This window comes from Myxine glutinosa, chromosome 5, assembly GCF_964187855.1.
Source record: "Myxine glutinosa chromosome 5, kmMyxGlut1.1, whole genome shotgun sequence".
In the NCBI taxonomy this organism is placed as follows: Eukaryota; Metazoa; Chordata; class Myxini; order Myxiniformes; family Myxinidae; genus Myxine; species Myxine glutinosa.
The window spans coordinates 166,833,195-166,857,625 of NC_136265.1; the positions used below are offsets into that span (position 1 = coordinate 166,833,195).

Consider the following 24,431-nt stretch of genomic DNA (forward strand, 5'->3'; position numbering starts at 1 on the left):
ACATTGCCCATACGGACCAGCTCACTATCATCCTCCGCTATGTCAACATGACAGATCACAAGCCTGTCGAGCGTTTCCTCACGTTCATTAGTATCTCTAGTCATACAGGTCAGAATCTTGCTGATACTCTTCTCCAATACTTGAAGGACCATGACATCGACTTTGACAATTGCCGCGGTCAGACGTATGACAATGCCAGTAATATGTCGGGCAAGTACAATGGTATGCAGCACATTTAGAAGAACAAGAACAGTTTGGTTGATTACATTCCCTGTGCAGCTCACTCTTTGAACCTAGTTGGTCAGTCCGCGGTGGATTGTTGCATTGACGCGGTTTCATTTTTTGGGTTTTTGCAGGACCTGTATGCGTTCTTTGTGGCATCCATGCACCGTTGGGGTGTCCTGCAGACCCATGTGGAACAGCAACCTGGGTGCCTTGTTCCGAAACACCCATCGGATACCCGGTGGTCTGCCCGAGCTGATGCCACTGAAGCTCTGTTCCGCGGTTACCACCAGTTCCAGAGTGCTCTCGAAGAGATCTCTGCAGATGAAAATCAGAACAGGGAGACACAAAATGAGGCGGATTCTTTGGCAGAAAAGATGGGCACCATAGAAGTTGCCCTGATGTGTGAACTTTGGAATGATATTTTGCATCGGTTCAACTGCTGCAGCAAGTTGTTGCAAAGTGCCACCATAGAATTAACACCGGCTATTGGTCTGCTGAAGAGTTTGAATGAGTTTTTACATGCGCGCAGAGAAAATTTTGATTTCTATGAGCAACAAGCATGTGATCGCTGCGGCAAAAACACTTACAAATCCGAAAGTCGGCGAATTCCCAAGTGTAAGAAGCGTGTCAATGATGGAAATGCTACTGATGCCACAGAAGGGATGACGGGCCAACAAAAATTCAAAGTTAATACATTTTATGTCATCATTGACCAACTGCGAAGTGCATTGCAGAAACGCATGGAGGCGTATTCTGTAGTGCTGCAGCGGTTTGGCGTTCTGACAGTGTTTGACTCTGTGACTGACGAGGATATCAACACTGCTATTACAGGGCTTGTCAGTGTGTATCACAAGGATCTGAATACTGATTTTGTGTCAGAGTTCCGTCAGTTCATTTGCTGGTATAAAGACCAACTGCCCTCAAGTTCCCCCTCAACAGGGTGTGCACAGGCACAGCATATGTTTGAGCTGCTGCACACCACTGGAGTTCATGCAGCCTTTCCAAACACTGCAGTGGCTCTCCGAATATACTTAGCACTGATGGCCACCAATTGCTCAGGAAAACGCTCATTTTCGCAGCTAAAGAGAATCAAAGATGTGAAGCGTTCTACCATGCATTAACAGCGTCTTGGTGCGTTGGCCCTTTTGTGCATTGAAAGTGATTTGCTCCGAGAACTGGACTTCAGTTCCGTAATTGAAGAGTTTGCAGTTGTAAACGCGCGCAAGGTTACAATCTAAGGTCTAGTAAACTGTAAAGCAAAGTGCCAAATCTGTGCGTGTTTTGTCATGCATATATTCATACACTGCAAATTGTATAGACTAAACTAGTTTGAAAGTAGTTTCTTTTCACATTAAATATTTGTCTTTTTTTGTATTAAATATTTTGTTCATGAATCAGGTCATCTTTTGTCTGGGGTCCATTTCCATGAGCCCGAGATCTAATTTAAATTGTTCAGGCCATTCTCTAAAATTTCAAAATGTGCCTTCGGGCCAGCCGAGGCTAATCCGGCACTGCACCTTCCCAGCTGCCTGTCACAAGCACTGCTTGGCACAAGGTGTGTCTGCAGTATACAGTGCACGTTCAATCACAAAACGATCAATTGGAACCGTTTACACGAGCGGTTTATTTTATAAAATGCATCATGGAGTGAACGTTTAAAAGTTGTACAACATCCCGCTCGTAAACGAGGAAACTTTGGGCGCTCGGCTGGTGTTTTCTTTCCACCGAGCGCGGGTGCCATTTCTAACGATCGCCCGCACCCTCCCGCAGCAGCACATTGGTGCCAAATCGGGCCGGACCTGAGTGCGCCGCGCCGGGGTCCTCGTCACCATCACAACCTGTCCCAACGGGACCCCACACGGACGCGCTGCATCCTCGTCCCACGTCTCCTCCGCACGGCTCCGCTCGCCCTAACATGGCGGACGCGGCTCCCAGCACTCCACAAGATGCCGCGCAGCCGCCGCCCACGGACGACTCGGCGGTTCCGACGGCATCCCTCGCCAACGGCGACCGCACTTCAGGAGCTTCAACGGCTCCTTCGGAACCCTCCGTGGAACCGCACTATGACGAGGAGCTCATTCATAAAGTAAGAGTTGTGGGATGAGGGCGCTGAAGGGGAGGGTGATCATTGGGAAGGATGTTTGAGGAATTTAGGAACAGGTTAACATCTCTCTAACAGTCTGACGTCATGCACCGCCTCGAACGTTCACAATGCAATGGTGGTACCGAGGCACTGCATCTTAGAAATGTCACTTAACCTGACAAACTATGAGTTTTGGGCTCAGCCATTTCATAATATCTCGTCAGTGGTTTGGAGCTCTAATTAAAGAGACAATGTGACCTTTAATTTTAAAGCATTCTATCCACCTGTTCCATATATTAATGCATTATATCCACCTGTTCCATATATTAATACATTTTATCCACCTGTTCCATATATTAATGCATTCTATCCACCTGTTCCATATATGAATGTATTCTATCCACCTGTTCCATATATGAATGCATTCTATCCACCTGTTCCATATATGAATGCATTCTATCCACCTGTTCCATATATGAATGCATTATATCCACCTGTACCATATATGAATGCATTCTATCCATCTGTTCCATATATTAATGCATTCTATCCACCTGTTCCATATATTAATGCATTCTATCCACCTGTTCCATATATTAATACATTTTATCCACCTGTTCCATATATGAATGCATTCTATCCATCTGTTCCATATATTAATGCATTCTATCCATCTGTTCCATATATGAATGCATTCTATCCACCTGTTCATGTATGAATGCATTCCATCCACCTGTTCCATATATTAATGCATTATATCCATCTGTTCCATATATTAATGCATTCTATCCACCTGTTCCATCTATGAATGCATTATATCCACCTGTTCCATATATGAATGCATTCTATCCACCTGTTCCATATATGAATGCATTGTATCCACCTGTTCCATATATGAATGCATTCTATCCACCTGTTCCATATATGAATGCATTCTATCCACCTGTTCATGTATGAATGCATTCCATCCACCTGTTCCATATATTAATGCATTCTATCCATCTGTTCCATATATTAATGCATTCTATCCACCTGTTCCATATATGAATGCATTATGTCCACCTGTTCCATATATTAATGCATTCTATCCACTTGTTCCATCGATGAATGCATTCTATCCACCTGTTCCATATATGAATGCATTGTATCCACCTGTTCCATATATGAATGCATTCTATCCACCTGTTCTATATGTGAATGCATTCTATCCACCTGTTCTATATATGAATGCATTATATCCACCTGTTCAATATATGAATGCATTCTATCCACCTGTTCTATATGTGAATGCATTCCATCCACCTGTTCCATATATGAATGCATTCTATCCATCTGTTCCATATATTAATGCATTCCATCCACCTGTTCCATATATGAATGCATTCTATCCATCTGTTCCATATATTAATGCATTATATCCACCTGTTCCATATATATGAATGCATTATATCCACCTGTTCCATATATGAATGCATTCTATCCATCTGTTCCATCTATGAATGCATTATATCCACCTGTTCCATATATGAATGCATTATATCCACCTGTTCCATATGTGAATGCATTCTATCCACCTGTTCCATATATGAATGCATTCTATCCACCTGTTCATGTATGAATGCATTCCATCCACCTGTTCCATATATGAATGCATTCTATCCATCTGTTCCATATATTGATGCATTCTATCCACCTGTTCCATCTATGAATGCATTATATCCACCTGTTCCATATATTAATGCATTATGTCCACCTGTTCCATACATGAATGCATTATATCCACCTGTTCCATATATGAATGCATTCTATCCACCTGTTCCATATATGAATGCATTCTATCCACCTGTTCTATATGTGAATGCATTCTATCCACCTGTTCTATATGTGAATGCATTCTATCCACCTGTTCCATATGTGAATGCATTCTATCCACCTGTTCCATATATGAATGCATTCTATCCACCTGTTCCATATATGAATGCATTCTATCCACCTGTTCCATATATGAATGCATTCTATACACCTGTTCCATATATGAATGCATTCTATCCATCTGTTCCATATATGAATGCATTCTATCCACCTGTTCCATATATGAATGCATTCTATCCACCTGTTCCATATATGAATGCATTCTATCCACCTGTTCCATATATGAATGCATTATATCTACCTGTTCCATATATGAATGCATTCTATCCACCTGTTCCATATATGAATGCATTATATCCACCTGTTCCATATATTAATGCATTCTATCCACCTGTTCCATCTATGAATGCATTCTATCCACCTGTTCCATATATTAATGCATTCTATCCACCTGTTCCATATATGAATGCATTCTATCCATCTGTTCCATATATTAATGCATTCTATCCACCTGTTCCATATATGAATGCATTCTATCCACCTGTTCCATATATGAATGCATTCTATCCACCTGTTCCATATATGAATGCATTCTATCCACCTGTTCCATATATGAATGCATTCTATCCACCTGTTCCATATATGAATGCATTCTATCCAACTGTTCCATATATGAATGCATTCTATCCACCTGTTCCATATATTAATGCATTCTATCCACCTGTTCTATATATGAATGCATTATATCCACCTGTTCCATATATTAATGCATTATTTCCACCTGTTCCATATATTAATGCATTCTATCCACCTGTTCCATATATTAATGCATTCTATCCACCTGTTCCATATATGAATGCATTCTATCCACCTGTTCCATATATGAATGCATTCTATCCACCTGTTCCATATATGAATGCATTCTATCCACCTGTTCCATATATGAATGCATTATATCCACCTATTCCATATATGAATGCATTATATCCACCTGTTCCATATATGAATGCATTATATCCACCTGTTCCATATATGAATGCATTCTATCCACCTGTTCTATATGTGAATGCATTCTATCCACCTGTTCCATATATGAATGCATTCTATCCACCTGTTCATGTATGAATGCATTCCATCCACCTGTTCCATATATGAATGCATTCTATCCATCTGTTCCATATATTAATGCATTCTATCCACCTGTTCCATCTATGAATGCATTATATCCACCTGTTCCATATATGAATGCATTATGTCCACCTGTTCCATATATGAATGCATTCTATCCACCTGTTCCATATATGAATGCATTATATCCACCTGTTCCATATATGAATGCATTCTATCCACCTGTTCCATATATGAATGCATTATGTCCACCTGTTCCATATATGAATGCATTATGTCCACCTGTTCCATATATGAATGCATTCTATCCACCTGTTCCATCTATGAATGCATTATATCCACCTGTTCCATATATGAATGCATTATGTCCACCTGTTCCATATATGAATGCATTCTATCCACCTGTTCCATATATGAATGCATTATATCCACCTGTTCCATATATGAATGCATTATATCCACCTGTTCCATATATGAATGCATTATGTCCATCTGTTCCATATATGAATGCATTCTATCCACCTGTTCCATATATGAATGCATTCTATCCATCTGTTCCATATATTAATGCATTTTATCCACCTGTTCCATCTATGAATGCATTATATCCACCTGTTCCATATATGAATGCATTATGTCCACCTGTTCCATATATGAATGCATTCTATCCACCTGTTCCATATATGAATGCATTATATCCACCTGTTCCATATATGAATGCATTCTATCCATCTGTTCCATATATTAATGCATTCTATCCACCTGTTCCATATATGAATGCATTCTATCCACCTGTTCCATATATGAATGCATTCTATCCACCTGTTCCATATATGAATGCATTCTATCCACCTGTTCCATATATGAATGCATTCTATCCACCTGTTCCATATATGAATGCATTATATCCACCTGTTCCATATATTAATGCATTCTATCCACCTGTTCTATATGTGAATGCATTCTATCCACCTGTTCCATATATTAATGCATTCTATCCACCTGTTCCATATATGAATGCATTCTATCCATCTGTTCCATATATTAATGCATTCTATCCACCTGTTCCATATATTAATGCATTCTATCCACCTGTTCCATATATGAATGCATTCTATCCACCTGTTCCATATATGAATGCATTCTATCCACCTGTTCCATATATGAATGCATTCTATCCACCTGTTCCATATATGAATGCATTCTATCCACCTGTTCCATATATGAATGCATTCTATCCACCTGTTCCATATATGAATGCATTATATCCACCTGTTCCATATATTAATGCATTATATCCACCTGTTCTATATATGAATGCATTATATCCACCTGTTCCATATATTAATGCATTATATCCACCTGTTCCATATATTAATGCATTCTATCCACCTGTTCCATATATGAATGCATTCTATCCACCTGTTCCATATATGAATGCATTATATCCACCTGTTCCATATATGAATGCATTCTATCCACCTGTTCCATTTATGAATGCATTCTATCCACCTGTTCCATATATGAATGCATTCTATCCACCTGTTCCATATATGAATGCATTCTATCCACCTGTTCCATATATGAATGCATTATATCCACCTGTTCCATATATGAATGCATTCTATCCACCTGTTCATGTATGAATGCATTCCATCCACCTGTTCCATATATGAATGCATTCTATCCACCTGTTCATGTATGAATGCATTCCATCCACCTGTTCCATATATGAATGCATTCTATCCATCTGTTCCATATATTAATGCATTCTATCCACCTGTTCCATATATGAATACATTATATCCACCTGTTCCATATATTAATGCATTCTATCCACCTGTTCATGTATGAATGCATTATATCCACCTGTTCCATATATGAATGCATTCTATCCACCTGTTCCATATATTAATGCATTCGATCCACCTGTTCATGTATGAATGCATTATATCCACCTGTTTTATATGTGAAATCGTTATGCACAATGTTTAATCTTGCACCTTGTGACATCATAAGGGAGAAAAATGGAAATTTAAGTTACCGTTGCATAGTTTTCAAAGACGCATTCAAACGGTTTGAGAGCAGGATCCGAAGAACGTTTCCCTTGCACCCACATACATGCAAGAAATAAAAAAAACATTGTAATAGTTGCTTTTTTAAACATGAAAATAGCTTTTTTAACAAGTGAGTTGGACTCGGGAGGAGATCCGAAGAATGTATATATATATATATACAGTGCCTATAGAAAGATAGAAAGTCTACACCCCCTTTCCAAATTTCACCTTTTGTTGCCTTATAGCTTGCCTGGAATTAAATTGCATTAAAACAGTCTTTTTCCACCAATATTTACACAGTAAAACCCACAACTTCCAAGTGAAAAACAAATTCTACAAATTTCAGAAGATTTATTAAAATACAAAACTGGATTATCTTAGTTGGATAAGTGTCCACCCCCCTGAGTTAATAATTGGTGGAAGCACCTTTGACAGCAATTACAGCTGTGAGTCTGTTGAGATAGGTTTCTACCAATTTGTCACACCTTGATTGGGCAATATTTGCCCATTCTTCTGCATAAAACTGTTCAAGCTCAGTCAAGTTGCACGAGGAGCGTTGATGGACAGCAATGCAACAGCATGCCGCAGATTTTCGATTGGATTTAGGTCCAATCTAAAGATTTAGGATTTAGGGGCTCTGACTGGGCCACTCAAGCACATTTATCTTTTTGTTCCTCAGCCACTCCAGTTTAGCTTTGGCTGTGTCCTTCAGGTCGTTGTCATGCTTTCATGGTGAACTTTCTATTTTATTAAAGGTGAACTTCAACTTAAAAGTGAACACTGCTAGGCCTTCCAGGAAAGAAGTTGGTATTTCAAAAAGGTGGAACTGGGGTGAATTAAGGGGGGTTAGAAAAGATCAAGGTTTTGGATGGGGGAGGACAAGAGATGGTGGCGAACAGTTGTTTTAAAGACCTGGAGGGAGGAGTGAGTTTGAAGAGAGTGAGGGGGTTTGTTCCAGAGGTGGGAGAAAAGAGGAATGAAGGAGTGAAGGTGAGCAGAGAGTCTTGATTTTGGCAGTTTAACCATAAGAGGGTTGCTGGCAGATCTTGTGCGACCTGTAGGAATATTTGGGGGACAGAGCCCACAGAGAGCTGGAGGAGCAAGGCCGGAGAGGAGTCGGTAGAAGACAGAAAGACCACCGACCTGCCTGCGGTGAGTGAGTGAAAGGCCCTCGGAGTTAGCTTCATTGCGGGAGATTCCAACGATGCTGAAAGCTTTGGTTTCAACAGCGTGAAGCCGACCTAGATGAGAGGCAGGAGCACCAGCCCAGAGGGAAGAATTTTGTACAGCGTATTTTGTATAGTGTATTATATATAGTGAATTATATAAAGTGTATTTTTTATAGTGTATTATATATAGTGTATTATATAAAGTGTATTTTTTATAGTGTATTTATATATGGTGTATAGTGTATTTTGTATGGTGTATGGTGTATTTTATATTGTGTATAGTGTATTTTATATTTTGTATTGTGCGTTTTATATCGAGTATTTATATTGTGTATTATATATAGTGTAAAGTGTATTTTATATACAGTCACGTGAAAAAGTAAGTACACCCCATGTAAAGTTTTGACTTTTTCAACATATTTCAACATACAGCTATTTGATCTTCATTTAAACAATATTGATAGATAAAGGTAATATAATATAACAAATATCATGAAATATTTACATTTTGTAGTCCATTGTATAATTTAAATAAATATAAATGCAAATTTCGCATGTGGAAAAAGTAAGTACACCCTTGGCTCTAATAGGTGGTATTGCCCCCTTTGGCAGAAACAACCTCAAGTAGGCGTTTCTTATAACTCTCTACCAGTCTCTGACATCGACTGGGAGAAATTTTTGCCCACTCCTCCATGCAGAATTCTTTCAGCTGTGCGATGTTTGAGGGGTTTCTTGCATGCACAGCTCGTTTCAAATCCCCCCACAACATCTCGCTGGGATTTAGATCCGGGCTTTGACTTGGCCATTCCAGAACCCTCCATTTCTTTCTTTTCAGCCATTCCTTGGTGGATTTACTGGTATGTTTAGGGTCATTGTCATGTTGCACGGTCCACCTTCGTTTGAGCTTCAACTTTCCGACAGATGACCTCACATTATCCTCAAGCACCCTCTGGTACAATGAAGAATTCATAGTGGATTCTATGATGGTGAGCTGCCCAGGCCCTGATGCAGCAAAGCTGCCCCAAACCATAATATATCCACCACCATGCTTTACAGTTGGTATCAGGTTCTTGTGGTCAAATGCTGTCTTTGGTTTTCGCCAAACATGTCTTCTGGTACTGTGGCCAAATAGCTCTACCTTTGACTCATCTGTCCAGAGCACATTGTTCCAGAAGTGCTGGTCTTTGCCTCGGTGTTCATTGGCAAGCTTTAGGCTTGCCCTGATGTTCTTTCTGGACAGCAAAGGTTTCCTCCTGGCACACCTCCCATGTAGATCAAATTTGTGCAGCCTCTTTCTAATGGTAGACTCGTGCACTTTGACATCAACAGTGGCAAGAGCTACCTGTAGGTCCCGTGATGACATTCTGGGGTTCTTAGAGACTTCTTTCAGCATCTTGCGGTCTGCTCTCGGGCTGAACTTGCTGGGGCGGCCTGGCCTGAACAAGTTGGCAGTTGTTTGAAATCTTCTCCACTTGTAGATGATCTTCCGGACAGTCGAATGATTGATTTCAAATTGTTTGGAGATCTCTTTAAATCCCTTCCCAGACTCGTAGGCATCTATAACCTTCTTTCTGACGGGCTCAGAGAGCTCTTTTGATCTCGGGATGGTGACGCCACACACTTCAACAACAAAGAGCAAACCAAACTAAATGTCTGAGTTTTAAATAAGACAGATTCCTCCAAGATCCTCTCTAACGATGTTCTAATCATTTGCACCTGAGCTGGTGCACCTGATTCTAATTTTAGGTATTTGAAGTAGTGATAAATGTGGGGGTGTACTTACTTTTTCCACATGCAAAATTTGCATTTATGCTTATTTAAATTATACAATGGACTGCAAAATGTAAATGTTTCATGATATTTGTTATATTATATCACCTTTATCTATCAATATTGTTGAAATGAAGATCAAATGGCTGTATGTTGAAATATGTTGAAAAAGTCAAAATTTTACATGGGGTGTACTTACTTTTTCACGTGACTGTAATGTATTTTTTGTAGTGTGCAGTGTATTTTATCGTGTATTTTATGTGGTGTATTTTATGTGGTGTATTTTATCTAGTGTGTTTTATTCACTGTATAGTGTATTATTTATGGTGTATTTTATAGTGTGTTGTGGCGGACACGAAAGCACTGACGTGGTGACATCACCCCGCACACCAAGTGGGGGTGGGCCACGCCCCGGAGAGAGGCGTGGCCTCACGATATACACGGGGCGCGCAGCCCTGAGCAGCTCAGTGTTACAGTGAGCTCTTGAATAAAGACTCTTACAAGTTACCGCTTGTCCGCTTCCTCCTTGCTCACAAGCAGCGCGCGTAACGCCGCGCTTTAGTGTAATGTATTTTATGAAGTGTATTTTATCTCGTGTGTTTTATTCACTGTATAGTGTATTATTTATGGTGTTTTTATCGTGTGTAATGTATTTTATATAGTGTATTTTATATAGTGTATTTTATTTGGTGTATTTTATTTGGTGTATTTTATTTATTTATAGTGTATTTTATATGGTGTATTTTGTATCGTGTATAGTATATTTTATATTGTGCATCGTGCATTTTATATCGTATATAGTGTATTTTGTAAAGTGTATTTTATATGATGTATTTTATGTGGTGAATAGTGTATTTTATGTGGTGTATTTTATACAGTACAAAGTGTATTTTGTTTAGTGTTTATTGAATGGTGTATTTTGTACCGTGTATGTTGTATTTTGTATATCGCATAGTGTATATTGTCATCCTTCCGAGGTCGGCAAATTGAGTACCAGTTCACTGGTAATTCCCTGTGTGGCGCAAGAGTCGACTAACAGGGTTGGCGGCAGGAAGGGCATCTGGCCATAAAAACATCGCTTCAAAAATGGGACCACGGTGCCCAAAAAAGGCCAACCCCTGCTCTGTGGGGAAAAATTGCCTCTAAAGGTGTATTCTATATCGTGTATAGTGTATTTTATGTGGTGTATTTTATATGGTGTATAGTGTATTTTATATAGTGTATTTTATATGGTGTATAGTGTATTTTATATAAAGTATAGTATATTTTATATAGTATACTAGCTGGATGCACCCGGCGTTGCCCGGGTTCTTTTTGAATGAATTTAATCTTCTGTACATAGGTCTGACGCGAGCCCAGTATCAGTAATAGTGCTCATCGATTCCTTGTTCTTTCTTCTGTCGGGCCCCGTGAGAGAGAATTTTCAAAGCATGTGTTGCAATCAGTCAGATATTCCTATTAAGTGCATAAGTTGTACTTCAAGATAATTTTTGAAAAGAAGAAGATTTATTGCGAAATGGGCCCAGCCCGGCCGAGGCGGCCTCGACCGGCCTCGCCACCTAGCCTATAACCTTCCTGGGGCCCGTCCCGACATTTTTTGTTTCAGAGGTTTCCTCCTATCTTTCACCGTTCAGGAGATTCGCGCGTGCAGACAAACAAACAAAAACTTTCTTTTATATATATAGTGCATAGTGTATTGTCCTGTCACCCGGCGGTTAACACCGCTGGATGACAGAAAGCCGTAACGGTCCTTAATTCCGAGGCGCGTAGCCGAAATTATGCGGTCGTTTTTATGGTGCGCGTGGGACAGAAGGCAACGGGATGCTTACCTGGACGGAAGCCACACGGGCTTATTCTCGGACCCACGAACAAATAAACACACACGGCAAATGAGAAATGCCACAATAATGAATTTAATGAAATTAAATACAAGACGATAAAATGAATGTTGAGGTAAAATGCGAGTAAATCCAACTTCGACCAACTTGGAAAGACTTGAAGATTGCTGTTCCCTGACGCTCCCCATCCAACTTGACAGAGCTTAGGCAAACCTGCAAGGAAGAATGGGAGAAACTCTCCAAATCCAGATGTGTAAAGCTGATACAGACATACCCAAGAAGACTCAAAGCTGTATTCAATGCAAAAGGCGCTTCTACAAAGTATTGACTTCTACAAAATATTCGATATTTCTGAATTTCATTTTTAATTATTTTGTAATAATTTCTAAAAATTCCACTTTGACATTATGGGGTATTATGTGTAGATCAGTGACAAAAACAATCTCAGTTTAATCTATTTTAAATTCAGGCTGTAACAATAATATGTGAAAAAAGTCAAGGGGTGCGAATACTTTCTGAAGGCACTGTAAATTAGACAGGCTGGCTCTTCGTATTAAATGAGCTATCAGACTCTTCTGTAGAGGCGATCTCTTCAGGCAGAGCAAAACCTACCAGATCCTATTAGCAGTGGATGAGAAATATCAGACGATGAGCAAGCTATGACTCAGCCCAATATAATGGATAAAGATCGAGCACCAAAAGGTCTCGTCGAGCTTGTTGTTTGCCACTGTGCCTCGACTACCTGCCGTCACTCTGATTGCACATGTAGGGTGAATGGACTTATGTGTACAGAGGCCTGTACATGCATGGGTGACACTTTTGAAAACCCAAGGAAACCTTGTAGATGATGACGATGAGGATGAAACTGGCAAATAGCCTCCCCATGCCAGAGACTGTGCAGTTTTCGTACTCTTGTATATTTCTGTTTCTGTTTCTTGAAAATCTATCGTTAATTCAGTGCTGTCTAAGAGGAGCATTCCTATTCTTAGTGAAATAGTATTTATGAGCCACCATTTTGAGATGGTATGGCTATCAAAAAGTCTTAAATATAAAGCTGATTTCGTGTCTTTGGGTGGGTCATAAGCGCCACTCATTCTACAAGGCAATGCCCCTCCTCCTCTCCCTCCTCTCCCTTGTGTCACAAGCAAATGACGCCAAATGCTGCAGTGGGCCAGAAATCGCCGCTATTTTCTTCACTTCACATACCTCTTTGACTTCATAGGCCTCTGGCATACATTTGAAGACTCAACAATGCATCTTCTATCATTAAATGAAGGTAGTTTTTTTTTTTCACCAAGACGAGATTTTTCTCTCATCTCGGTGAAGCCATATTTCAAAAACTCAGGCTTATACAGCCGTTGTGTTTAGTGTTGGGCCATTTTTCCAGTTAAAGACCAGCCCTGGAATGAAAAGAGTTATAAATTATAACATTTTTAGAAAACATTGGAAATTGTTCAAAAAGTTAGAAATAACCAATTGTAAAGTTCATTATTATTAATTATTATATTATTTGACTACACACACAGTAACATTCAACAAAAAACACGTAAATAAAGACAAGTAAGCTGCAGGCAATACTTACTTTGTTTGTAGTAACTAGATCTCAGCCTCCAGTAAACAAGTGAAAGCACGACTGTCAGATTGTGAACTGTCGACACATGCGAAAATCTAATTTCTAACTCCAATGATAAAACTCATCTGGAACAATTATGAATGTATAAAAATCAAACATTTTAAATTTAAATAAAAACGTTTAACGAATAAAAACAGTGCATTCGATCATTAAGCTCAAAACACTAAAATTACAGCGCCATTTATAATATCGCATTCAGATAAGAGTGATACTTAACAACAGGCCTCTCACTGGTCTGCTTGACGCACGAGTATTGGACATGAACAGACTCGAACATTATTATATTAAGCGTATATGGATGCTGTTGTATCCAGCAATTACCCAAAACGTACTTGATGGTAACGTCAACGGTTTAATCCGAAATATCAGCATAGCACAGCATGCCCATTAGGCCTCCAAAAACCCCGTGTTTCCTTAACTCCTCCCACTCTCCAAAACCAACCGTCACTTCCGTTTCCCATACATATGAACTATAACATGTGAATTCCAAACATAAATTACATGTGAATTATAACACGTGAATTCCAAACATAACAGATGCTATATTATCCACAACTATTCTACTTTAATTACTATTTCAATAATCCATCATATTATGCCAGTGAAGTAAACCCCTTATAACATTGTAATTTTTATTTTTTGAGACCGTCCCGCGACCCTCAGGAACATCCTCACGACCCTCATTTGGGTTGCGACCATGAGTTTGGGAACCACTGGCCCCTAACAGAATATGCCACCAAACATTGTATGTGGTGTGGGTTGAGCGAGAACCTTTTTTCACAGGCATTGCCCCTGGACCATTACCCCAAAACGTCATCAATGATGTCATAATTTGGATCAAACTGGATTGGCCAATCAATCTTATCGGTTATACGATTTCCGTCATGGTTTGAGTACTTTATTCCTGTTGCTGTGTCTTGACAGACGGTGTTGGTTGGTGACAGTGGAGTTGGAAAGACGTCCTTCCTGGTACAATTTGACCAAGGAAAATTCATCTCAGGTTCATTTTCCGCCACTGTCGGCATAAGCTTCATGGTGAGAGAGCGGTGGAGTGAAAGGGTGTGTTACGTGTGTAAAGTGTTGTCACCAACCACAGCATCATTTAAGGGAAGGTATCCCATGGTTATGTGGTGGTATGTTTGGAGGATGATGAACACAGATATGTGCCAGGTGTACGCACAAACCATATCCACAAGGAAGTGGAGTGATATCCAAGCAGGAACTTCAGAAAACCTACAACCAGCATGTCTGCACTGTACACTTAATTTATGAATTTTAATTGTGCACTCCTTTCCTATTCCATCTCCAGGTGCTGCATGACATCATCGCCGAAGAGGGAAGAGGGCGTACTTAGTTTTCACTCAGTTTGTTTTCTCGTTAGCGTAGTGGACCGGGTTTTACAATCACTTCTGTGTGTGTGTGTGTGTGTGTGTGTGTGTGTGTGTGTGTGTGTGTGTGTGTGTGTGTGTGTGTGTGTGTGTGTGTGTGTGTCTGGGCCATAACTTTTTTTTTTTACCATTTGAGTTTTGTCATCAAATTTTCACCAAAGTTTTATTATGAGAATATGGGGAAGGCAAATTAATAATGTGGTCAAAAGGTCAAAAGGTCAAAGGTCGGCATCACATAAAATCGTCAATTTTCATCCGATTGACCTGAAATTTTTAGAATTTGCATATTGGGTCACTGAATTGGTTCACCAATCAAAAGCTACAAACCGATTGTTTGTTTTTTTGATCAAAAGGTCAACGGTCAAGGTTGCATAAAATCGCCAATATTCACCCCATTGACCTGAAATTAAAATAATTCGCATATTAGGTCACTGAATTGGTTCATTAATCAAAAGCTACAAGCCGATTGTTTTTATAGATCAAAATTTCAAAGGTCAATGTTGTGTAAAACTACCAATTTTCTCCCGATTGACCTGAAATTTTAAGAATTTGCATATCGGCTCACTGAATTGGTTCACTAATCAAAAGGTAGGAGTCGATTGTTTTTTTTAGAACAACAAGTCAAAGGTCACGGTTGCATGAAATCATCAATTTTCGTCCCATTGACCTGAAATGTTAAGAATTTGCATATTGGGTCACAGAATTGGTACACCAATCGAAAGTTAAAAGCTGATGATTTTTTTTCGATCTATAGCTCAAAGGTCAAGGCTCCATAAAATCATCAATTTTAATTTTGTATTTTTTAAAACTGTTTTCGTTATTTTGAGCTTACGGAAGAAGAAGATGTCTGAATACAAACGGATGTGAATGGGCTTTGCATTTTCAGATGCTTTCTAGTTTTGTTGTTACGCGGCAAAAAAATTTTTTGGGACAACCATGTTGATCACTCCAGTTGTGTGTGTTTGTCTGTCTGCTCACTTATACTTGCCTACAGGTCACAATTTTAAACTGATCTTCACGAAATTTCACCAAATGGTAGAGTTGGTGGTCCAACAGAATCCTATTTATTTTTGAGGTCAAAAGATCAACATAGGCCAAAGGTCAACCACCTTTCTCAAATTTCTGCAATCCTCAATTTAAATCTGATTGACTTGAAATTTGAATAGGATTTACAAATCAGCGAACTGAATTCAGCCACCAATTATTTTTGAGATCAACATAGGCCAAAAGGTCAACAACCTTTTCAAGTTTCTAAAATCCTCAATTTTCATCTGATTAACTTAGACTTTGAAGACCATTTGCATATCAGGTCACTAAATTCAACCACTAATTATTTTTGAGGTCAAAAGGATGCTCTACTGAGTGACATTCTACTTTGTTCTGTTTTTCCAAGTGTCGCTCTACGAGTGATTTTTCATTTGTGTGTTGTTTGTCTGTCCGCTCACTTATACTTGCCTACAGGTCACAATTTTAAACCCATCTTCCCGAAACTTCACCAAATGGTAGACTTTGTGGTCCAACAAAATCCGATATATTTTTGAGGTCAAAAGGTCAACATAGGCCAAAGGTCAACCACTTTTTTTCAAATGTCTAAAATCCTCAATTTTCATCTGATTAACTTGAAATTTGAATAGGATTTACATATCAGCTAACTGAATTCAACCACCAACTATTTTTGAGATCAGCATAGGCCAAATGGTCAACATAGGCCAAAGGTGAACAACCATTTCAAATTTCTAAAATCATGACGATTTAAAATCGAGTGTAGACATGACGTGTTATGATTATCGAGTGTCGTCTTGACGGGTAATTATTATCGAGTGTAGTCATGAGGTATCGTGATTATCGAGTGTATTCATGACGTATCATGATTATCGAGTGTATTCATGACGTATCGTGATTATCAGTGTAGCCTATTCATGACGTATCGTGATTATTGAGTGTATTCATGACGTATCATGATTATCGAGTGTATGCATGACGTATCATGATTATCGAGTGTATTCATGACGTGTAATGATTATCGAGTGTATTCATGACGTATCGTGATTATCGAGTGTATTCATGACGTATCGTGATTATCGAGTGTATTCATGACGTATCGTGATTATCGAGTGTATTCATGACGTATCATGATTATCGAGTGTATTCCTGACGTATTGTGATTATGGAGTGTATTCATGACGTATCGTGATTATCGAGTGTATTCATGACGTATTGTGATTATCAAGTGTCGCCTATTGATGACGTACCGTGATTATCGAGTGCATTCATGACGTTTCATGATTATCGAGTGTATTCATGACGTATCGTGCTTATCGAGTGTATTCATGACGTATCGTGATTATCGAGTGTATTCATGACGTATCGTGATTATCGAGTGTATTCATGATGTATTGTGATTATGGAGTGTATTCATGACGTATCGTGATTATCGAGTGCATTCATGACGTATTGTGATTATGGAGTGTATTCATGACGTATCATGATTATCGAGTGTATTCATGACGTATCGTGATTATCGAGTGTAGCCTATTGATGACGTACCGTGATTATCGAGTGTATTCATGACGTATCGTGATTATCGAGTGTATTCATGACGTATCGTGATTATCGAGTGTATATGCAGTGACACCATGCATCCTCTTATTTTTCGTCATCTCGATTGATTACTCCCATACAAATCAGTCATACTTTTCAGTTTTCCCTCCGTCGCTTCATTTACATGCGATTACCTGTTCCTTTTGAAGTGCCCCTTGTTTGTTGTCGGTGCTATTCCCAAATCACCCACTAGAGGGTACAAGAGGTTTGTGGTCGTGAAAGGGGTGGATGGTGGTTGGTGGGAGAAAGAGAAACTGTCAGATCAGGTTGTTTTCAAGGACTTGTTGAATGAAGCTGACTTGGTCAGCCTTGGTGTAGTGGAAACGCGTTCCCCTCATCCATGTACAGACCGTCGGGTTGATGAAGCGCTCTGTGACGTCCGGTATGACGTCGTATCTTGGGTGGTGCCGGTACTGATCATATTGATTTTCCAATGCTGCACATTTGTCCCAGTGCGTTATTTAATTATTATGGACGTTTGGACATGATAAACGGGACGAAGGTGTCCTTCTTTTTCCATCATTTGCATGAAGAAACAGGTGCAGTCGGGTTTTTTCCCGCTCAAATGGATGGTTTGGCATTGTTTTCGCCTTGCTCGACGTGATATTTCAAATCGGATAAAAAATAATTGTTATTTTGAGCGCATTTATCGTGAGCGCGGTGCGATGGAGAGTCTGTGGTAGGTGTGGGTAGGAAGCTGCGAGGGGGGCGGAGGGGAGAGGTGCGCCCCCCCTCCACTCCCCCGCCGAACCCATCTCCGTCGTACCCGCTTATCATGCCGTGAGAGATTCGAGCAGAAGCATGCGGAGATGTCTAAAAAGAGAGGCTTGTCCAAGAGAGAGTGCGCGGCGGCGCGGAGCACCAAGGCTCACGCTGCGTCCGCCGAAGTATCCGGCAAAGCGGCGAACGGAGCCGGCAACGTCGGACACGACCGCCTAGACCGATCGTCTCTCAACAACAGCAGGGAGTTTTACGACGTGGCCTGCAAGGTGAGAGCCTCGTCGACGGGACTCCTTCTCCACGACGATCACGGCTCGCTCTGACGTCACGCATCCCTCGTATTGCGTTATTGTCCTTGTAAATGCGTTTTTGAGCAAATACACTTTCGCGCAATTCGTTCTGACGTCGCGCGTTCTTTTATACAATTAATTGCTTATTCGCCAATATTATACCATCGCTGTAAATACGAAGTTTGATGCATTAACACTTGATGCTATGATTTATACCTCCAACTACTTTAGTTTGCACGAGCCGTGTAAGCGTATTTTATATATGAATTTCTCATTTTGCGTAATTATTTTGGTCACGTCGTGCTGATAATTATTACGTCATAAGGTCCTCGACGTCATGCGCTCAATTTGAACGCCTTATTATTGTGCACGATTTCCAGTTTTTCACTCCTTCTTTTCTTTCTTCTCGTTAATATTTTCCACTTTTCCCTCGATTCCTTTTGCTCAGAGAATGATCGATTGTTAGAATTACTTTGTTCTAAACGATTATGTTCGCGTTCGTTTTTCCGATAAACCAGATGACCCGCGTCATTCTCTAACGATCCACATGAAACGGATCATGAGATGTTTTTATCTTGCACTCCTCTCAAAATTGCTTTCGATGCCTCCAATCGCTTCCACTCTTTAATGTCGTCTCCAATTTTTCAATGGATATTATATACACAAACCCAATTAGGTGATGCTTGTGACGCAACATGTGCAATACAGATCCATGTCCGTTTCAAAGATAATTCATATGTGTCTATGTATATATATACAGTCGTGGCCAAAAATATTGGCACCCTTGCACTTTTTTCAAATAACTCACAATTTTCTCCAAAAATACGTTTAAATTGACAAAAGTATTTGGTCTCCACAATTATTTATTTCACTGTTGATATTACAGAACCTTTGTTTTTGATTCAGACCTTAATATTTCCTTTCAAATCAGAAAATAAAAAGAAATGGCATTGACCAAATTATTGACACCCGAGACCTAATATTTGGTAGCACGTCCTTTGGACAAAATAACTGCAGTCAAGCGCTTCCCATAGCCATGAATGAGCTTCCTACATCTCTATACTGACAGTTTGGCCCACTCTTCTTGTGCAAACTGCTCCAGCTCTCCCAGATTTGAAGGGTGCCTTCTCCCAACTGCTGCTTTCAGATCTCCCCACAGGTGTTCAATGGGATTTAGATCTGGACCCATTGCTGGACACTTCAAGACAGTGCAGCGTTTTGTCTTTAACCATTCCTGGGTGCTTTTTGAAGTGTGTTTGGGGTCATTGTCCTGCTGCAGGACCCATGACCTTCGACGGAAACCCAGATTTCTGACACTGGGTTGAACATTGCACTCCAAAATGCCATGGCAATCTCCTGATTTCATGATGCCATGCACACATTCAAGGCACCCAGTGCCAGAGGCAGCACAGCAACCCCAAACATCACTGAACCTCCTCCATGTTTGACTGTAGGGAAGGTGTTCTTTTCTTTGAAGGCTTCATTTTGTTTTCTGTAAAGATAGAGATGATGTGCTTCACCAAAAAGCTCTAATTAGGTGTCATCTGTCCACAGGACATTATCCCCGTAGGATTTTGGCTTGTTCAGGTGTGTTTTAGCAAACTTCAGTCAGGCTTTCTCAGCAGTGGGCTCCTCTTGGGTCTCCTACCATAGAACCCCCTTTCATTGAGTTGGTGACGGATGGTGCGAGTTGAAACTGTCGTACCTTATGTCTCAAGATCAGCTTGAATCTGTTTGGCAGTTGATCGAAGTGCTTTCTCCACCAATCAAACAATCCTTCGCTGCAATCTTCGATCAAGTTTTCTCTTGCGGCCACGTCCAGGGAGGTTAGCTACAGTGCCATGGGCCTTAAACTTCCTGATAACATTCTGTACGGTGGACACAGGAACATCAAGGTCTCTGGAGATGGACTTGTACCCTTGAGATTTTCCATGCTTGGCTACAATCTTGTGTCTGACCTCCTCAGACAATTCTCTGGTTTTCTTTCTTTTCTCCATGCTCATTGCAGTACACACAGTGACACAAAACAGCAGAATGACTCCTTTTCTCCATTCAAACTGGTTGAATGAGTAATTGTTGTATTGCAGGCACCTGCAACTCACCACAGGTGAGTTCAATTCCAAAGTAAAGGAGAATCACCTTCTTCAAATCTACTTATTTCTAACAACTTCTAAAAGGTGCCAATAATATTGTCTGGGCCATTTTAGGATTTCTGTGTGGAATAGCTAAGATTTAGTAATTTTTCAGCTTTTTTTGTTTTGTTCCACTGTAAGCCAAAGAAATACATAATTATGTGGATACCAAAATATTTTTTAATTTCATCTATTTTCTGGAAGAAATGGTGCATTATTTGAAAAAAGGTGCAAGGGTGCCAATATTTTTGGCCACGACTGTATATAGCAGCCTATATATATATGTATGTATGTATATATGTATGTATACATACATATATACATACATACATACATACATACATACATACATACATACATACATACATACATACATACATACATACATACATACATACATACACACCTGGTGTTGGGCTAGCGGCTAGGGTGCCGGCTTAGGATCCAAGGATCCTGGGTTCGAATCCCGGTCGATTGCTGAATTAACGCCAGCGGGGTTGATTCAGCCTGTCATGCCTTCCGAGGTCGGCTAATTGAGTACCAGTTCACTGGTAATTCCCTGTTTGTCGTTAAAGGCGGCAAAAAGGGTTGGCGTCAGGAAGGGCATCCGGCCGTAAAACATTGCTTCAAAAAGGGGACCGAAAAACAACAACAACCACGGTTCCCGAAAAAGGCCAACCCCCGCTTTGCGGGGAAAAATGGCCTCTAAAGGTGGTTATTTTTTTTTTTATATATGCATACATACACACACATATTGCATCATGAATTGTATATGTATTAGGTAGGTTACCAAAGAGAGAAAGATAGAATGGAGAATGACGAGAAAAGGGGTGCGCAGCACATGAGGGTTAACACATGTTCGCTTACATAATATGTAGAATTTAAAGGTGGAGGCTGTTACCTCTCCAATGAGCTGCAAGATTGTAATAGCGAAACGAGGTATTTTACGAAACCTAATTTGGGTTATATAGAGTCAATTATACGGGTTTGGAGAATGGGATGCAATGCCGTGCTATTATAAGTGTTGCGGGTCTTCTGTTTAATAATCCAGATATGTGAGATGTTATTACCAGCACGAGCTGAGCAAGTCATTTTGAGCAAGTAATGAATGTGAGTAATGGTCGCTCATGCCTCACATTGGTCACGCACGCCACGATGCAGACCTGCAAGCTCGCAGCTCAACAGTCAATTGAGCCGCGGCGTTTTCAAGCGTTATTTCATTATTGATTCCTGTAATCAATTTGTGCAATCGGTACTGGGGAGCAAGATTAACAACAAGTGCTGGAGTTAATTTAGTGTTCGCCATGAAGGGAAGATCTCTCGTGCTCGGAAAACACACATATGTGAGCTGAACTAGCAGTTGCTCAAAGCAGGTGGTCTCAAAATAAAAATGAAATTGATTGTTGAAGGAATAATTACTGGTCGCATTGTGACGATCAAGATTGTGGGGTACGGAGCTGACTGCTGAGAGACGGTTACACAAGATAATTAAACCAAAAATTTGTTTGTAAACATCTCTGGCAAAGCTTCAAACATTCGGCATAAGTCTGGTTACTCATGGACCCAACACGGTAAATGGAATCACCCTGGCCGCTGTACCATTCTTCTTACCCCACACACAAAGCGGGAGGTGGGGTTAAGCAATACGTTCACTGTCTGTCTGTCTGTCTGTCCGTCCGTCCGTCCGTCCACAAATGTCAGTTTACTATCGACAAACAGCTTATTTAACATGAATGGGAAACACAAACCTGCAGTTTAGCAGTACTTTGGCTCTGAATTCGAGCTGATCGCACATTCGCAGAGAGGAGTGAGATATCACAAAACTGAAAATCATTCAAAACAGGAAACTTACTGTTTTTAAGGATGTCGAAAAGGACACAAACAACAGCGACGAATAAATAATGTAATGTGTTAGATAAGGTGGTGTAATAGCCACTGTGTCAACGGCGGTAAACTTCCGGAATTTATGTTTTTATACAACCCAAGTCTTATACAAGCTCATAAGTAAGTCTGAGCTCTTCCATGACTTTGAAATCTGTATTGAATTATTAACTTGCACGATGTGAAGACTCAGTACCATCACACCTTTGGGAAATAAGAAGAAACCTGAATTTGGGAAAAGGCTCATCTACATATTTTAATTATTCAAAAGGGCAGAATTTCCCCCTCTTACAAACTCACCCTTTTCCTTTACACTTCCCTCAATCTCTCCCCTAAACGTTTCACTGGACACTCAGCTCGTAATGGGGAAGAATGTCTGAATTCAACGTTCCTCCAATGGTACCAAGTCCATCCTTCTCTGATCGCACGTTAGCTGGTACCATTACTCTCACTGCTTCCTGAGTTGCTGGAGAGACTTTTCACCATTCTGGACTCGATGGCCCAATAAGTTGACTTTCAGTTGTAAACAAAGTTATGAAACCCAACATCACAGCTGACATTCTATTTCCTCCTCTGGAATGTGGTGGTAGTATAGTAGTTGCAGCAGGAGCAGTAGTAGCAATAGTGGTCTCCCAGACTCGGTGGCGTAACGGTTGGAGCTTTTCTGGCCGAGTCATATCAAAAACTTTTTTTTAAATGTGTGCTACTTCATTGCTTTACACTCAGTATTTAAGAAGGATAGAGCATGGAGAAACCACCATATGTTGCTCTGCAAGAATCCTCAGGATTAAAGGAGGCAGACTTACCAGAAGAAGAAGAACAGCCTGATCTCTCTCTCTCTCATATGTCCCATGCCACTCAAGTGTGTACATGCTGCTGCTTCTCTTTCAAGGATGGATTGACTTCCTGAATCCAAAACGAGAGATCAGAACCGTCTCTGGAGCTTTGATAGGGTCAGGTACGCCACTCGCCAAGCTTTCTACCTGTGACATCCGATGCCACATTTATTCCTGGCATGCCGACTTCATCCATGTATACAACAAGTGAGTAGTTTCCATGATACCTTTTCACCTTCTCTCCGATTGGATATTGGAATACTCTAAGACAGAATTTTGAGACAAGATTAGTTCCTCATATACATCAATGAAGTTCCTCCAATGCCGAGAAAGTTTTGCTCTTCTCTTTGCAGATATTTCCCCAAATTTACACTTTTTGCCTTGTGGTTTGCCCACGGCCAGATCTGCAGCAGCTGCTGCATTCCCTTAGAGACTGGGAAGGATCAGATGCCAGTCCAACATATGGAACCTGCTATTCAATCCAGGCAAATATCATATTCGCAATTTCAATCTCCAGGTGGATCTGATGTGCCTCGTCATAAGCCAAGATCTCTCCTGTTCAGGAAGTATGGCGAAGCCGGCATCCAAGGAGCCATTGTACCAAGTCCTTCCTCATTAAATATAACATCCTCACAAACCCACAAGAGTCTCATAGGATGGTGCAGAGGTAGCGCACTTACCTTTGAGCTGTCTGGTCTGGGTTGAATGGCCGACACGGCTAAACACCGTCGGATTGGTGTTTCACAGGAAGTGACCCATATTCTAGCATTAGTTGGTGGTTGTTAAATATCAGTGTTTTTCGTGAAAA

At 40.3% G+C, this 24,431-nt stretch overlaps 2 protein-coding genes across 2 annotated transcripts in view; both read left to right on the plus strand.

Annotated features, from left to right (window-relative positions):
- Positions 1 to 1,794: 1,794 nt before the first annotated feature.
- Positions 1,795 to 16,036, plus strand: LOC144892418 (ras-related protein Rab-37-like). The gene is made up of 3 exons (XM_078779043.1): positions 1,795 to 2,311; positions 14,700 to 14,810; positions 15,085 to 16,036. Exons 1-3 carry the CDS (start codon positions 2,141 to 2,143, stop codon positions 15,127 to 15,129), a joined length of 327 nt encoding a protein of 108 aa, XP_078635169.1. The 5' UTR covers positions 1,795 to 2,140; the 3' UTR covers positions 15,130 to 16,036.
- A 2,524-nt stretch (positions 16,037 to 18,560) lies between these two features.
- The window catches only part of LOC137426772 (ras-related protein Rab-37), a 72,008-nt gene continuing 66,137 nt past the window's right edge, over positions 18,561 to 24,431 (plus strand). The window contains exon 1 of the mRNA XM_068115642.2: positions 18,561 to 18,753. Coding sequence (XP_067971743.2) covers positions 18,574 to 18,753 — 180 coding nt within the window. The 5' untranslated portion in view covers positions 18,561 to 18,573. The remainder of the gene's footprint in view (positions 18,754 to 24,431) is intronic.

Bases quoted from the DNA above. Each gene is read 5' to 3' on its own strand.
- LOC144892418 (XM_078779043.1), top strand. From the start codon at position 2,141: ATGGCGGACGCGGCTCCCAGCACTCCACAAGATGCCGCGCAGCCGCCG. The intron at 2,312-14,699 runs GTAAGAGTTGTG...GTGTCTTGACAG, and splicing joins ACGAGGAGCTCATTCATAAA to ACGGTGTTGGTTGGTGACAG. The intron at 14,811-15,084 runs GTGAGAGAGCGG...TTCCATCTCCAG, and splicing joins CTGTCGGCATAAGCTTCATG to GTGCTGCATGACATCATCGC.